Here is a 17,327-nt window from a genome sequence, read left to right on the forward strand (position 1 = left end):
TCACACACGTACACACAAATACATAGATATGTACACATTCACACATGTGCGCACGCTCACACATGTACTTACCTAGATACACACACACTAACACATACTTAGATGTGCACACACCCACACACATACTTAGATGTGCACACATCCACACACACGTACTTACCTAGATACATGCACACTCACATGTACACACTCACACACACGTAGTTACCTAGATACACACATGTACTTACCTAGATACACACACGCGTAGTTACCTAGATACACACACACATGTACTTACCTGGTTACACACACATATACGTACTGACCTCGATACACACACACACACACACGTACTTACCTAGATGTGCACATGTGCACATGTACAGACGTGCTGTCTGCTTCTGAAGGTGAGCAGGGCCCTCGCCTGTGCTCACACCCTTCTGTGTACACTCTGCCTCACTGGGATTTGCATCTTCATCTTCTATTTTTATTTTATTTTATTAATTTTTAATTTTCTTAATTTTTTTTTTTTTTGAGACGGAGTCTCGCTCTGTCACCCAGGCTGGAGTGCAGTGGCGCGATCTCGGCTCACTGCAAGCTCTGCCTCCCAGGTTCACGCCATTCTCCTGCCTCAGCCTCCCTAGAAGCTGGGACTACAGGCGCCCACCACCACGCCCGGCTAATTTTTTTGTATTTTTAGTAGAGACGGGGTTTCACCGTGTTTGCCAGGATGGTCTCGATCTCCTGACCTCATGATCTGCCCACCTTGGCCTCCCAAAGTGCTGGGATTACAGGCGTGAGCCACCGTGCCCGGCCTAATTTTCTTAATTTTTTATAGAGATGAAGTCTCCCTATGTGGCCCAGGCTAGTCTCGAACTCCTGACCTCAAGTGATCTGCCTGCCTTGGCCTCCCAAAGTGCTGGGGTTACAGACATGAGCCACTGTGCCAGGCCCAGCCTGTTAATTTCTAATTCGTTTCTTCTCTCCTCTCCTCCCCTCTCCTCCCCTCCCCTCCCCTCCCCTCCCCTGCCCTGCCCTCCTCTCCTCTCCTTTCCTCCTTTCCTTTCCTTTTTCTTTCCCTTTGTTTGCTGTACTCTCTGTGTGAGGCCTGGTACACAGTAGGTGCTCAGTAAATGAAGACCTTGCGTTTCTCTTCCAACCTTGCCACTGAATGGTTGGGTTCCCCTGAAGAAATCCTTTACCCTCTCTGGGCCTCGGTTTCTCCACCTCATGGCTGGGGATGATTTGCCCCTGCTCGGTGGGCTTATGGGCCCTGGCCTGGGGTTAGTACCATCTGACCCCTCTCCTGGAGACCCCTGGTCCTCAAATACAACTGGCCCTTGAGACTTAGGGTTTCCCAGAGTGCAGAGGGGCTGTCTTCGTGCTGCTCATAGAACTGCTCGGGGGAGGTGGTCCAGAAACACCACTCATGCCTGCCCGGCACGCAGCGGACAGCCCCATGGAAGCCTAGACACCCTTCGTGGAAGGCATCAGACGGGGTGGACCAGCCGCCTCTCAGAAATGTCGAAGGCATCAGCCAGGGTGGACCAGCCGCCTCTCAGAAATCCCTTTCAGTGGGAGGGGCAGGCTGCGTCCCCGTGGGAGCGAGAACCGGGCCGCAGGCAGGAACGAGGAATTCCACTGCCGGTAAGCCCTGCGTGTAGGCTTCTCTCGGGAGGATAAACTTGGGTCCAAAAAAATCTCTTTAGATTCCATCTCCACCCCAGACTCCGCCCAAATATTTTCTTTTCCGGGCTGGATGTCTGTACTTCATCCCCCTGTGTGGGACGGGACAGGACCAGGACAATCCCCAGGGCCGGGCTACTCCATTCTGGGGCACATTCTGGCCACGGAGCTTTCTGGAAACCCTGTTCCCACAGTGTTGTTACAAAGATGTCTTGGCCTGGAAAAGCCTGTCCCGGCCCCACGACCTCGATCGTCCTGCAGCTCAGACAACGCATCAGTGTGAAAACAGAAGACAGGAAATGGGGGCTGCAAAATGAGAGGCCTTCCCGGAATCCCAAGAGGGGAAGGGGAAGGGGAAGAACAGCCTGCCATGTGCACAGGCAGAGCCCGTGAGAGGTCACCCCTGCGTGGTCCTGGGGAGGGTCTCTGCTCACCGCCCCCCTTTCTCCCAAGGCCTCCTGAAGCAGCCTGTGTGTTTGAAATGACATGTATCCTGCCTAGTCTGACTCCTCAGCTGCCAAGGATGGGAAGTCCCGTCGTGCCAGGACAGGTAGACAAGAGAATGGGACCCCAACCTCGTTCCTTGAAGTAAAGCAGCTTCTGGTTCCTGGGAAGGGAGAGCCCAGGGTCCTTGCCAGAGCCATGAGGCCCTGGGCCAGTCTGTCCTCTATGAAGTGAAGTACTTTCAGGCACGGATCTCAAAAGCTAAGTCCCCCTGAGTCCGGGCGCGGCGGCTCACCCCTGTCATCCCAGCACGTTGGGAGGCGGAGGCAGGTGGGTCACCTGAGGTCAGGAGTTCGAAACCAGCCTTGCCAACATGGTGAAACCCCATCTCTACTAAAAATACAAAAATTAGCCAGGCATGGTGGCGGGTGTCTGTAATCCTAGCTACTCAGGAGGCTGAGGCGGGAGAATTGCTTGAACCCAGGAGGCGGAGGTTGCAGTGTGCCAAGATCGTGCCATTGCACTCTAGCCTGGGCGACAAGAGTGAAACTCTGTCTTAAAAAAAAAAAAAGTTCCATTGGGGCTGGGTGTGGTGGCTCACACCTGTCATCCCAGCACTTTGGGAGGTTGAGACAGGAGGATCGCTTGAGAGCAGCCTGGGCAACATAGCAATACAACCTTTCTACAAATAATAAAACAAAAAATGTAGCCAGGCGTGGTGGTGGTGTATCTGTGGTCCCAGACAGTCAGGAGGCTGAGATGGGGGGATCGCTTGAGCCTGGGTGGTCAAGGCTGCAGTGAGCTATGATCACACCTCTATACTCCAACCTGGGCAACAGAGGGAGACTCCGCCTCAAAAACAAAAACAAACAAAAAGTCCTATTGACACCACCAGTGACTGGCTAAGGTGCTTCATCTGGTCACAATTTCTGTAGCCTGCTGACTGCGATGGGCTCTGTCTTGTGACCTCGCCCATCTTACTTGAAACTGTTTCTGCCTCCACTCTGGTCTCCGTCATGGAACACAAGGTCATTGTAATTCAGATGGCGCTTCCGACGTGTAGGCTTGGGAAGGCGGCATCACTGACCCCTTCCTGACTGGCACAGGGCTCTCTCTTAGATTCCACGCCCACCGCAGGCCCCACCCACATATTTTCTTTTCTGGGCTGGATGTCTGCACTTCATCCCCCTGTGTGGGACGGGACAGGACCAGGACAATCCCCAGGGCTGGGTTACTCGATTCTGGGACACATTCTGGGCTGAGCTTGGCAGAGATCATCCTTCCTTTCTCGCTGGCCACCTCTGACCCCATGTCTTCAGCCCCAAGACCGTCCCTGTACCTGCCAATCACCGAGCGACTGTGAGTAGCTGAGTCTGTGGTCATGACAGTTTATATGGCATGAAGGCGTGGGGCTCTGACTTTGGTCCCGCCTACGTTTTTGTTCATTCGCTCATTCATTCCTCATTTTTTTGCCTGTTTTTTTTTTTTTTTTTTTTTTTGTTTGAGACGGAGTCTCGCTCAGTCCCGCAGGCTGGAGTGCAGTGGTGCGATCTCGGCTCACCACAACTTCCACCTCCTGGGTTTAAGTAATTCTCCTGCCTCAGCCTCCCAAGTAGCTGGGATTACAGGCGCCCGCCACCACGCCCAGCTAATTTTTATATTTTTAATAGAGATGGGGTTTCACCATGTTGGCCAGGCTGGTCTTGAACTCCTGACCTCAGGTGATCCTCCCGCCTTGGCCTCCCAAAGTGCTGGGATTACAGGTGTGAGCTACCATGCCTGGCCCTTTGCCTGGTTCTTGAGTGCACCTGGCACTGTGTCTCTGAGATGGGGGTGGGTAATGAACTCGTGCAACACGTCATCTTGGGGCCATGTGATGTGAGCTCCCACAGAGGTCTGAGCAGAATACACTGGAGGTGGGTGGGGGAAGGGGACCCAAAGGCTTCCTGTGGAGATGGCATTGAAACAGGCTTTGAAGTATATGTAGGAGTTCGCCAGGCACATCGCCTGGGGCCTGGGCATTAGGGGAAGGAGGCCCCTTGTCCCTCTCTCCTTGGTGAGCTACTCTGGCTCTGGGCTAGTCTCTTTGGGAATGGCTTTGTGGGATCTGTTGGAGCTGAGCGTCCAGACAAGACCTCGTGTCTTGGTCCAGGGTCTAAACCCTGGAGCTTGTGTCTCGGTCCCAGGTCTGAACTCCAGTTCTCTGTGGGCCTTCCCGAGTCCGGGTCTCACTGGTTTTTTTGTTTGTTTGTTTGTTTTGTTTTGTTTTTTTGAGATGGAGTCTTGCTCTGTTGCCCAGGCTGGAGTGCAGTGGCACGATCTCAGGTCGCTGCAAGCTCCGTCTCCCGGGTTCACACCATTCTCCTGCTTCAGCCTCCCGAGTAGCTGGGACTACAGGCGCCCGCCACCTCGCCTGGCTAATATTTTTGTATTTTTAGTAGAGACGAGGTTTCACCGTGTTAGCCAGGACGGTATCCTGACCTTGTGATCTGCCTGCCTCGGCCTCCCAAAGTGCTGGGATTACAGGCATGAGCCACTGCACCCGGCCAAGTCTGGGTCTCACTGTTATCTCGAAGGCAGTACATCCCAAACCCAACGCATGTTGTCCATATTAAAAACAAAACCAAAAATGTAACATGAGTGTTGTGCGGGTGTGGGGGATGGGGAACCCTCGTGCACTGCTGTGGGGAATGTGAGTTGGTGTAGCCACAGTGTAAGGAAGCTTGGCATTTCCTGGGAAAGTTAAACATGCGGATGACACAGTACCTGGCAGTGCCACTCCTAGGTACACACCCTGAAGAATTGAGAACAAGTCTTCAAACACATACCTCTACATGAGCGTTCAGAGCAGCACTGCATACAGGAGCCACGTTGTGAAAACCCCACATGTCCGTCAGTTCACGAGGACAAACAATGTGGCCTCTCCATACAAGGGAAAGCTGCAGAAAGGAGTGAAGCACCTGACACGCAGCACAGCGCGGACGAACCCTGGCGACGTAATGCCAGTGAAATGAGCCAGACGCAATAGGCCAAATGCACAATTCTGCTTCTGTGAAGTAGCTGGAACAGGCAGTTTCACAAAGACAGGAAGCCGATTCAGGGCTGTCAGGGGCTGGAGTAGGCGTCGGGGGGCAGCTGCTGAATGGCACAGCGTCTGCAGAGGTCCTGGATCTGGACGGAGGTGGTGGTTGCACAGCACGGTGAATGTGTCAACGCAGCTGAGTTGTGCACTTTAATATGGTTAATTGTTAACTTTAGGTTACATGACTTTTACCTCAATTAAAAAAACAAAAACAAAAACAAAAAAAACCCTGGCAGGACACACTGGCTCACGCCTGTAATCCCAGCACTTTGGGAGGCCAAGGCAGGAGGATCACTTGATATTGGATTGGAGACCAGCTGGCCAACATGGGGAAACCCTGTCTCTACTAAAAATACAAAAATTAGCTGGGCGTGGTGGTGCGCACCTGTAGTCCCAGCTACTCAGGAGGCTGAGGCAGGAGAATCGCTTGAACCTAGGAGGCAGAGGTTGCAGTGAGCCGAGATTGCGCCATTGCACCCCAGCCTGGGCGACAGAACGAGACTCCATCTCGATTGAAAAAAAAAATCGGCTGGGCGCAGTGGCTCACACCTGTAATCCCAGCACTTTGGGAGCCCTAGGCAGGCAGATCACCTGAGGTCAGGAGATCGAGACCATCCTGGCTAAGATGGTGAAACCCCATCTCTACTGAAAATACAAAAAATTAGCCAGGCGTGGTGGTGGGCACCTGTGGTCCCAGCTACTCAGGAGGCGAGGCAGGAGAATGGCGTGAACCCGGGAGGCGGAGCTTGCAGTGAGCTGAGACCGCGCCACTGCACAAGACTCCGTCTCAAAAAAAAAAAAAAAAAAAAAATTCCCACTCACCTGCTCAAAGAAACTCTCTCTTCTCGCCCCCTCCAGCCTGCAGGGCGTCTGGGATGAAGCCCCGGGTTTTCCTACTATGGGGTTGAGAACCTACCTTTCCCTGTCCAGGGCTGTCCTGCCTCTTGCCCTCTCTCTGACTAAACCTGTGTTGAGTGCCCGAGTTGGCCTCCAGCTGTGTCCCTGCCTCCCCATCCTCCAGGAGGCAATGTGAACTGCCTAAAAATTACTCTGGTATGATGAGTGCAATTTTGCCCGCGGCTTCTGTTTTTCCCAGGTGACTGCAGAGCCTCAGTGTTGATGTAAACAATTTTCACCGTGGTTGCGGGGAGTGGTTGCGGCCGACCTCTCTCAACTCCCAGGCTTCAGGTTCCTGCCGACTCACTTCTACCTCTATTATTGCTACTATTTCTAGTAATTTCTACAAACAAAGGCCTGGAACCCCTCACTTGTGATGCACCTGCCATCTTCCTTCCTTCCTTCCTTCCTTCCTTCCGTCCTTCCGTCCGTCCTTCCTTCCTTCCCTCCTTCTTTCCTTCCTTCTTCCCTGCCCCCCGCCCCTCCCTCTTTCCCTCCCTCCTTCCTTCCTTCTTTTTGACAGAGCTTTGTCCTTGTTGCCCAGGCTGGAGTGCAGTGGCGCTCTGTAACCTCTGCCTCCCGGGTTCAATAGATTCTCCTGCCTCAGCCTCCCAAGTTGTTGGGATTACAGGCGCCCACCACCACACGTGGCTAATTTTTGGTAGAGATAGGGTTTCATCATGTTGGTTGGGCTGGTCTTGCACTCCCAACCTCAGGTGATCTGCCTGCCTTGGCCTCCCAAAGTGCTGGGGTTACAGGCGTGAGCCACCGTGTCTGACCCACCTGCCGTTTCTAGTGAGACCTCCTGGTTTGTGTAGAAGCAATGGATGCTGATGTGATGATTTCCCTGAGTGGGTCCTGTGCAGCCGATCCCCGAGGTCGATTAGAAGGACGTAAAGGTACGAGAACGTATTTGCAGCGTCTCACCCTTGATCTCTGTCTCCCAGTGATTCAGCCTGGGGATGGATGTGAGCAAGGGACTTGCAGCTCCAGGAAGGCATCTATGCCATTCTGAGAGATTGTGAGATGGCCCGTTGTCATGGTGACTGGAGAGGGATGAGGTGTTTACTTGGCAGGGAGTTCAGGGCACACGCTGTCCTCCGCAGGAGGTGATTGCTGGTGTCTGCAGAGCCCCCTGGGCCATCCCCACGGCCCCCTGGATTCCCCTCCCCGGCGTTTTGTCCATGAGAGAACCGCTCTTGACCGTGTGAGGTCACGGCGCTGGGCTTCCAACAGCTCCATGGAGACCTGGACGGAGGCCACGTGCCGTTCAACACCTGGCAGGGTGTCTGCCCCACTTTGGGCTGTCCGAAAGGACTGCGTGTAGGCGGAGGGGCGTGTGGACATGGATCCACCGGTAATGCCCGGCTTTTGTCTTCGTTTGCTCTCCCTGCTTGGCTGGGGTGCGCTGGGGGGCCCTGGCTGCATCTTCGTCCCTGGGAGTGGAGGCCCTACCTCTCCATCTAAGCTGCCCTCCTACACCCCTCCTGACCAGGCAGGGGATTTGGAATCTCACGGTTTTTAGAGGAGACATCTCGATTGATAGAGAGTTCCTGATTTTGGCCTGGCCGGGTTCCCCATCATCTGTGGGCTCATTTCATGGATGGAAACCCATTTCCATTGGCCGGTTTGAGTGGGTGTGGGACCCTTTGGGTTGGATTTGCAGTGGGCCACTGGGAAGGAGGGTTCCCAAGTGCAGGCTGACAGGAGCGTGGGGTGGCCGGCAGTGGAGACGCCAGCTGCCAGGCCCGGTGAGGAGGATGCAGTGGAGACTGGTCACCCTCAGAGCCGGCGCCCATTCAGTGCAGCTCCCAGGACTGCTGGGCGTTGCGTTATTTTACACTCAGGCCTCTGAGTGTCTGAGAGCACCAGCCCCTTCCTGAAGAGCCCCGTCTTCTGGCTGTGCAGCTGGTGGGGACATTGCTTCTGGGACTTGTTATTTATTTAGGTGGTTTTAGTGGTGTTTATGTCTGCATGGTGGCACACAATAGTTTACTTTTATTATGACATGGTTTCTTCCAATTTGTTTGTGTTGTGTTAACATTACAGCAACACGCACGAAGTTGAAGAAATTCCACGCTGATCCCAATAGCTCAGCACTTGAAATGTTTTTCTGTTGTTGTTGATGGCTTCTTATTTAACTTCTTTTTTTTCCAACCTTTATTTTAGGTTCGGGGGTACATGTGCAGGTTTGTCACATGGGGATGTTGTGTGACGCTGAGGTCTAGGATATGAATGACCCCACCACTCGGGTGACGCTGAGGTCTAGGATATGAATGACCCCACCACTTGGGTAGTGAGCATGGCACCCAACAGGTCATTTTTCAACTCTCACTCCCTTCCCCTCTTAGCTCTTGTTTTTGAGACAGAATCTCAGTCTGTCACCCAGGCTGGAGTGCAGTGGCACGACCTTAGCTTACTGCAACCTCTGCCTCCTGGGTTCAAGTGATTCTCCTGCCTCAGCCTCCCAAGTAGCTGGGATTACAGGAGCACACCACCAGGCCTGGCTAATTTTTGTATTTTCAGTAGAGATGGGGTTTCACCATGTTGCCCAGGGTGGTCTCGAACTCCTGACCTCAAGTGATCCTCCTGCCTTGGCCTCTCAAACTGCTGGGATTACAGGCGTGAGCCCACCAAGCCTGGCCTCCCTCCCTCAGCTCTTTAAAAAATGTGTTCTTGGCTGGGTGTGGTGGCTCACGCCTGTAATCCCAGCACTTTGGGAGGCCAAGGTGGACGGATCACAAGGTCAGGAGATTGAGACCATCCTGGCTAACATGGTGAAAGCCACTCTCTACTAAAAATACAAAAAAATTAGCCAGATGTGGTGGTGGGCACTTATATTCCCAGCTACTCGGGAGGCTGAGGCAGGAGAATGGCATGAACCCAGGAGATGGAGCTTGCAGTGAGCTGAGATCGTGCCACTGCACTCCAGCCTGGGCAACAGCATGAGACTCTGTCTCAAAAAAAAAAAAAAGGCTGGGCACGGTGGCTCAAGCCTGTAATCCCAGCACTTTGGGAGGCCGAAACGGGCGGATCACGAGGTCAGGAGATCGAGACCAACCTGGCTAACATGGTGAAACCCCGTCTCTACTAAAAAATACAAAAAAAAAAAAAACCCCAAAACTAGCCGGGCGAGGTGGTGGGCACCCGTAGTCCCAGCTACTCGGGAGGCTGAGGCAGGAGAATGGCGTAAACCCGGGAGGCGGAGCTTGCAGTGAGCTGAGATCCGGTCATTGCACTCCAGCCTGGGTGAAGAGTGTGAGACTCCGTCTCAAAAAAAAAAAAAAGTGTTCTCTTTGGGTTCTTTTTTATATGCAGGCTCTCCTCCCCATCCCCTCCTTATCCTCCCCATCTTTTTCTTTTGTCATGTGGTTGTAGTCAAAGCCTAGCTAAAATACCAAGTAAGAAAAGAAGGAAAGTGTTTACAATTTTGTTAATATATCTTGGGTTACTCTGTGATGTGAATTTAAAATTTTGTTTTCTTCAAAAATTGAAATAATTTTTTTGTTTATTATTATGTTTTTGGATTTGAGCATTTCCATTTGGCTTTGAAAACATTTTCCTTTTAGTTCTGTTCCAGTGTTCTCAATTTTGTCTTTTATTTCCTCAAACATACGGAGCCTAATTATTTTCAAGTCTTTGTCCATGAATTCCATGATCTGCTTCCCCTGGGGGCATCTCTTTGTATTGTCTGTTGCTTCTCTTGATTTTTGATCACATGATCTTGTCTCTTTGATCACTTGATCTTGTCTCTTTGGTTGCATGATCTTGTCTCTTTGATATTTATTTAACAAATACGTATTAAGCATTTACTGTACATAGGCACTGTTTTAAGCACCAGAGATTTAGCTGTGAATCAAGCCCAGGCAGTATCCTAGTGAAGGAGACAGACAATAACCATGGTTAAGATGCAAAGTACATCAGATACGTAACTGTGAGACCGCGGCCCCTACTGAGAGGACTGCAGAATGCTGGAGGGGAGGAGAGGTATGATGGGAGGGTTTTCCTGCACCAAGAAGGTCACATTTGAGTGGAGACTTAGGGAGGGAAGGGAGGAGCCCTGAGACATCGAGGAAGGCTGTCCTTGGCAGAGAATCACAAGTGGAAGGCGGGAGTGTGTTTCGTGTGGGAAGACAGCAGAGAGCCCTGGGGCAGGCGAGGGGAATGGGGCTGAGGGTGGATCACGCAGGGCCTTCCCGGTTGACATAAACAATTCTGTTTCAACTCAGATCAGAGGCCATTGGAGGGTTCTAGTGGGCAGGGGAGTGTGCAGTCTGTCTTACATTTTTTTTTTTTGTGATGGAGTCTCACTCTGTCACCCAGGCTGGAGTGCAGTGGCGCAATCTCGGCTCACTGCAACCTCCACCTCCCAGATCAAGTGATTCTTCTGTCTCAGCCCCCTGGGTAGCTGGGATTACAGGCACACACCACCACGTCCAGCTACTTTTTTGGTATTTTTCTAGTGGAGATGGGGTTTCTTTTTTTTTTCTTTTTTTTTTTGAGACAGAGTCTCGCTCTGTCGCCCTGGCTGGAGTGCAGTGGTGTGATCTCAGCTCACTGCAAGCTCTGTCTCCCGGGTTCACGCCATTCTCCTGCTTCAGCCTCCCAAGTAGCCGGGACTACAGGTTCCTGCCACCACGCCCGGCTAATTTTTTGTATTTTTAGTAAAGATGGAGTTTCACTGTGTTAGCCAGGATGGTCTCAATCTCCTGACCTCGTGATCCACCTGCCTCGGCCTCCCAAAGTGCTGAGATTACAGGCGTGAGCCACTGCACCCGGCTTTTTTTTTTTTTTTGAGGTGGAGTGTTTCTTTGTCACCCAGGCTGGAGTGCAGTGGCATGATCTCACCCCAATGCAACCACTGTTCCCCCGGGTTCAGGTGATTCTCCTGCCTCAGCCTCCCGAGTAGCTGGGATTACAGGTGCCTGCCTGGCTAATTTTTGTATTTTTAGTAGAGATGGGGTTTCACCATGTTGGCCAGGCTGGCCTTATGACCTCAGGTGATCTCCTGCCCTCAGGTGATCTGCCTTCCTCGGCCTCCCAAGGTGCTGGGTTACAGGCGTGAGCCACCGCGCCGGGCCTGTGTTGTATTTTATGTGGCTAGCGCGTGTGTAGATTTACCCCCACACTTCCACGTTCTTTGGTTCATTTCTTCCAGCATTTCCAAGTTTCCCCCAGGGGTCATTTTCTTCCTGTCTGAGGTATAGCTCCTAGTGTTTTCCTGCCAGTGGGCCTACTGGGAATGGATTTTTCAGTGTGTTTGTCTGCGGTTGGCTATATTTCACCCTCATTTTTGAAGGCTGTTTTCACACTGGGTATGGAGTTCTAGGTTGACAGTTAGTGGATGAGGAGTAGAACCTCGATGCTATCTTTCTTGTCTTCTGATTTTTGTTATTTCCGTTGAAAAGTCAGCTGTCAGGTCTGTGATGCCCTTTTGGAGGTAATGTCTTTTTTTCTTTTCTTTTCTTTCTTTCTTTTTTTTTTTTTTTTTGAGACAGAGTCTCCCTCTGTTGCCCAGGCTGGCATGCAGTGATGCAATCCCAGCTCGCTGCAACCTCCGCCTCCCGGGTTCAAGCGATTCTCCTGCCTCAGCATCCCAAGTAGTTGGGATTACAGGTGTGCACCACCACGCCTGGCTAATTTTTGTATTTTTAGTAGAGACGGGGTTTCACCATGTTGGTCAGGCTGGTCTCAAACTCCCAACCTCAGGTGATTCACCTGCCTTGGCCTCCCAAAGTGCTGGGATGACAGGCGTGATTCACCGCACCCGGCCGGTAATGTCTTTTTTCTGGCTGCATTTTAGGTTTTTCTCTGTCTTTGGCTCCTGCGGTTTACCACGCTATGCCGGTTTATCCTGTGTGGGAGTTTGTGTGCTTGTTGAGTCTGTGGCCTGATGTCTTTTATTCATTTAGGAAAATTCTTCATCATGATCTCTTCAAACATTGCTTCTGCCATATTCTCTCCCCTCCATCTGGAACTCAAATTCACATAAACTGGAGCTATTTGCCATAGCCCACATGCTCTTCAGCACTTTTCTATAGTTGCTTTCCTTTTCTGTCTTTGTACTTCAGTCTGGATATTTTCATCTATTTTCCAGGTTATTAATTTCTTCCCTTGTGTTTCTCATCTGCTGTTAAACCCATCCACCAAGTTCTTAGTTCCAATTTTTATGTTTTTTAGATTCTAGCATTTCCATATGCCTTAAAAAAATTTTTTTCTTAGTTCCGTGCCAGTGTTCTCAATTTCATCTTTTATTTCCTTGAGCATACTGAGCATAATTACTTTAAAGGCTACGTCCATTAATTCCATGATCTGCATCCCTTGAGGGGATCATTTTGTGTTGTCTTTTGCTTCTCTTGGGTTTTGATTACATGATCTTGTCTCTTTGTATCTGAGTTATTTTTGATCAAGTTCCCAACATTATGTATGAAAAATTAAAGAGAAAATTTGAAGCTGATATATTCCTTTTGAGAGAATCTGTAATTGCCTTGGAAAAATGGCTAACCTAGGGGTGCTGGCAATCCTGGATCACCCTGATCCAATTAGGGATTAAGATGATTTGAGCTGAGCTTCAGTCCCGGGGAGGCTGGCTTAATCCCAGCTCATCCTTCCTTCTAGTGTCCACAGAAAATCTTTTGCGCCCAAACACAAAATCTGGAGGATTTACTAGGATTCCTTTTCCTAGGCAGGCCCTAAGTTCCAATTTTGGTCTTTCCTACCTCTGCAAATCTGTTGAAACCTCAGCCTGTCATTTCTCGGCTGCTTGTTGTACACACTTCTCATGGTTCCAAGTGCTGTGTTCACCTCTCTGGGTTTCTGTCTTCTTGAAATTGGCCTTGTAATTATTCTCTGCTGTGGTAGCTCTCCGATGCTTTCAAAAATACATTTTTAACATTTCATCAAGGTTTTCTAGTCAATCTCTCCAGAAAGCTCAATCTAAACAACTTAGTTTGTCATTACCAGGAGTAAAAACCTGATTTATGATTTAATAAAATACCTAACTGCAAGAACAACCATCTCAATATTCTAGATGAGAGATGAATGCTGGCTTGGATCAGAGTGGTGGTAAATAATAACTAAAATTATCAACACCCTCTGTTGACTTTGGGCAATGCCAGATGACCCCATCTTCTCTCTCCATCTTCCCAGTATAGTTGTATCACCATTTCAAAATTGTTTATTATTTCCCTTCTAAAATCCTAAACTTTAAATGATACACTAACACCTTTATAATTTCATTGTGAACTATATTCTTTGATTCTCCATTTTAAAAGGCAAAGGTCTTCACATATCCACCCAGCTTAGCTTTCCTCTTCAAAATTTTATTACCTTTTTGTTATCTGAACTTTTCATTTTGCATTGTCTGCATTGATAATATTTATATTTTTTTCAAAAACTAGAATTAAGCCTTTTATGCTTTGTCTGTAAGCACATTCTAAAAGTTAAAAATTATTGATCAAGTATACTGGGGAAATGCCTTTATTATAACTACAAACATGAATGCTAGTTTAGCTGGGTATAAAGGTCTAGCTTGAAAGGAAGTTTCCTTCAGAATATTGGAGGCTTCGTTTCATTGTCCTCTAGTATCTAGTGTTTCTTTTGAGAAGTTTGAGCCATTCGTATTGTCAGTCCTTTGTAGGTGACCTGACTTTTCTCTATGGGAGCTTTTGGAAAATTCTCATCCCTGGAAGTACAGTATAAGAGATCCTTTTACTAGGAATGAAAATCTTGTGGGCTCTGTCAACCAAGACACTCATATTCTTCAGTTTAGGGAAATTTTTCTTTTATTTCTGGCAAATTTCTATTTTATTTTGTCTTCTGGAACTGATGTTAATCAGATATTGAGCCTCCTGGAATGTTTTTGCTATATGTGTGTATATATAAAAAACGTATTTTATATATATATATACACACACATGTTTTTTCTATTTTTGTCTCTTTTTTAGATATTTTCATGGTGTATCTTCCTACTGTTATATGTATATTATATTTTATATGTAACATGAATTATATTAATTAATATAAAAAATTACATTCATGGACCTCCCAACATCACCACATTGAGGATCAAATTTCAGGAGGGACAAACTGCATCCAACTCACAGAAGATGATAATGGGGATTGTGGTTATGTTTTAACAAGTTGCATTTTAGAGATAGATATTGAAGTATTTAAAATGCTATATCTGAGATTTGCTTCCATCCTGTGTGTGTGTGTGTCTGTGTCTGTGTGAAGTGGGTGGAGGTGAAACGAAATAGGACTGCCTCCGTTTGGATAATGTTGAGGGTGGGTGACGGGCGTTTGGTGATTCATTGTATTACTCTGTCTACTCTTGTGTAGTTTGGGAATTTCCACAGTAAAAGGGAAGAGGAGGAGCAGCCACAGGATACCTGGGCTCCTGGCCTTGGGGGACTGCCTGGCTCCCAGGCTCCTGGGCTCCCATGGTCCCAGGTCTGGATCTTGATGACTTTCACCTGTGGTATCTGCATCTGTCAGAGCTCCTGTGCCCCTGGAGGGTGGGCACCTCAGAACCGCGGTCTCAGCCTTGTCACAGGTGGGCATGTCTGGGTCTTGGGATGTCAGAAGGCATTGGTAGGGAACTTGGCCTGGTTGCCCCTGAATTCCTCCTCCACCTCCTGGTCCATTAGCAAGGCCCTGCCTGATGGGGCCGCCATCTTTTTTTGGGAAGCTTCCCAGCTGTGGGGGACCAAAGCCCTCAGAGGACCATCAGGAAGGCGGGGGGCTGGATCAGGGTGAGGCCGGGAGGGAGAGCGAGGGCCTTGTGTGCCTGATCTGTGTGAGGGGTTGGGGGCCGCACCTGCCTCGAGGCTGAGTAGGGCATGAGTGACCAAGGTGAACACTCAGGACACGTGAGCCAGCATTGCTTCTGCACACAGAGCAGTTCGTATCTGTTAGGACAGGTTGAAATCTCTTTTCCTTAAAATACTTTTTTTTTTTTTTGAGATGGAGTCTTGCTCTGTCGCCCAGCCTGGAGTGCAGTGGCGTGATCTCGGCTCACTGCACGCCCTGCCTCCCGGGTTCACGCCATTCTCCTGCCTCAGCCTCCCGAGTAGCTGAGACTACAGGTGTCCGCCACCACACCCAGCTAATTTTTTGTATTTTTAGTAGAGATGGGCTTTCACCGTGTTCGCCAGGATGATCTCCATCTCCTGACCTCATGATCCGCCCGCCTTGGCCTCCCAAAGTGCTGGGGTCATAAGCGTGCGCCGCCGTGCCTGGCCAACACATTTTTTTTGAGATGTGGTCTCACTATGTTGCCCAGGCTGGTCTTGAACTCCTGGGGCCAAACGATCCTCCCTAAGTGCTGGGATTATAGGTGTGAGCCACCACATCCGGCCTGAAGCCACCACACCCGGCCTGAAGCCACCACACCTGGCCTGAAGCCACCATACCTGGCCTGAAGCCACCACACCCGACCTGTAGTCTCTTCTTGCTATGATGCGAGGGACACGTGTCTTCATTTCCCCTCACAGATAAGTCCCAGTGAGGTCAAGCAACTTACTCAGGGTCACACAGCACTCTAGGAAAGTAGTGTGCTCAGCTGTGGTCCCCATGAGTTGGGCTACCTGGCGTGGCCTTAGGACGGGGACTAGGCTCCTGGGCTCTCCAGGCTGCCTGGCACTGCTGATTCCTGACTTTTCCTCTCCCTCCTCCCTACCCCCTGCTCCCTCCCTCCTTCCTCTTTCCCTCCTTCCTTCCTCCCACCTCTTACTTCACCCTTTTCCCAAAGAGGCAGAATTGCAGCAAGAAAGGGGCTCAGCTCAGGGCCAGGTGTGTCCTCAGACCACAGAGCCCCCCGTCCCTGGTCCTAAGCCCACCTTTGAGGGTGGTGGAGGTCAGTGTTTAGGCTGCAGGTTATGCAAACAGAGGTCCTCCAGGTGCAGGAGGAAAGGCACATCGGCCCTGGTGGGATTGAAATGCACAGGCTGACTAAGACCACGCTGGATGCATGAGGCTTAAGAGTGGCTGAAGAGCTGTGGACAGTGGTTGGTGCACTTGTCTGTGGGCAGGAGCAAGGTCTGCAGGGTGGTGCGTCCTGCCATCCACAGCTCAAGGCAAGGTGGGCTTCGGAGCAACCCCAACCCACGTGGAGGACACAACCATGGTCATTATACGGTGACTCGGGGCTCAACTTCCAGTCCCCTCCTCCCAGCAGACCTCCAGATGCTTGTCATCTCAGCCTCTGTAAACCCCACGCCAGTTCAGCCTCTCACCCACTTTAAAAAGCAAATTAAAGTTTTAATTTTCAGATAATTGTGGATTTACAGACAGTTATAAAAATTACCCAGAGAGCCTCATCCACTTTATTTTTTAATGTCTCACAAAACTGATACTTACACAGAAATGTTGACAGGTTCTCAGAAACTGTGACTTTAGGTGAAACCACTTACAGCTAATTCTTTTTTTTTTTGTAGGGACAGGGTGTATTAGTCCATTTTCAAACTGCTATAAAAAACCACCTGAGACTAGGTAGTTTATAGAGAGATTGAATTAACTCACAGTTCCTCATGGCTGGGGGGGACCTCAGGAAGCTTATGATCACGGCAGAAGGTGAGGGTGAAGCAAAGCCCCTTCTTCACAAGGCGGCAGGAAGGAGAAGTGCTGAGTGAAGGGGGAGGAGCCCCTTAGAAACCCATCAGATCTTGTGAGAATGCCCTCACTATCACAAGAACAGCAAGGGGGAAACTGCCCCCGTGATTCAGTCACCTCCACCGGGTCTCTCCCTGGACACGTGGGGATGATGGGGATTACAATTCAAGATGAGATTTGGGTGGGGACACAAAATGAGATTTGGGTGGGGACACAAAGCCCAATCCTATCTCCAACTGCTGCGTTCAAGCGATCCTCCCACTGGGCCTCCCACAGTGTTGGGATCACCAGCGTGAGCCCTGTGCCCAGCCACAACAGCCAGGTTCTTACTTCCTTTCTGTGTTTTCCTCTCTCAGGAAGAAAACAGGCAGATTTTGGCGCGGCAGAAGTCGAACTCACAGTCGGACTCCCATGATGAGGAGGTGTCGCCCACGCCCCCGAACCCCGTGGTGAAGGCCCGCCGCCGGCGAGGAGGCGTGAGCGCTGAGGTGTACACCGAGGAGGACGCCGTGTCCTATGTCAGGAAGGTGAGGCTCACGGGGTTCCCATCCCCAGGCCTCGGCACGTGGCTGTCACCCGTTAGCTCCCTGGACCCCCACAGGGCACCCTCATCCTCCTGGGGCCT

At 50.3% G+C, this 17,327-nt stretch overlaps 1 protein-coding gene across 4 annotated transcripts in view; it reads left to right on the forward strand.

Moving 5' to 3' along the window:
- PRKAR1B (protein kinase cAMP-dependent type I regulatory subunit beta) overlaps positions 1-17,327 on the forward strand; it is a 179,516-nt gene that overhangs the window by 29,720 nt on the left and 132,469 nt on the right. For 3 of the 4 annotated variants that reach the window (XM_031665660.1, XM_031665661.1, XM_031665659.1), the window contains exon 3: positions 17,059-17,229. In XM_031665660.1, coding sequence (XP_031521520.1) covers positions 17,059-17,229 — 171 coding nt within the window. Of the gene's footprint in view, positions 1-7,170; positions 7,449-17,058; positions 17,230-17,327 lie in introns of those variants that run through there. The other variant, XM_031665662.1, reaches the window with a different exon arrangement.

Source organism: Papio anubis, chromosome 4 (genome assembly GCF_008728515.1).
Source record: "Papio anubis isolate 15944 chromosome 4, Panubis1.0, whole genome shotgun sequence".
Taxonomy (NCBI): domain Eukaryota; kingdom Metazoa; phylum Chordata; class Mammalia; order Primates; family Cercopithecidae; genus Papio; species Papio anubis.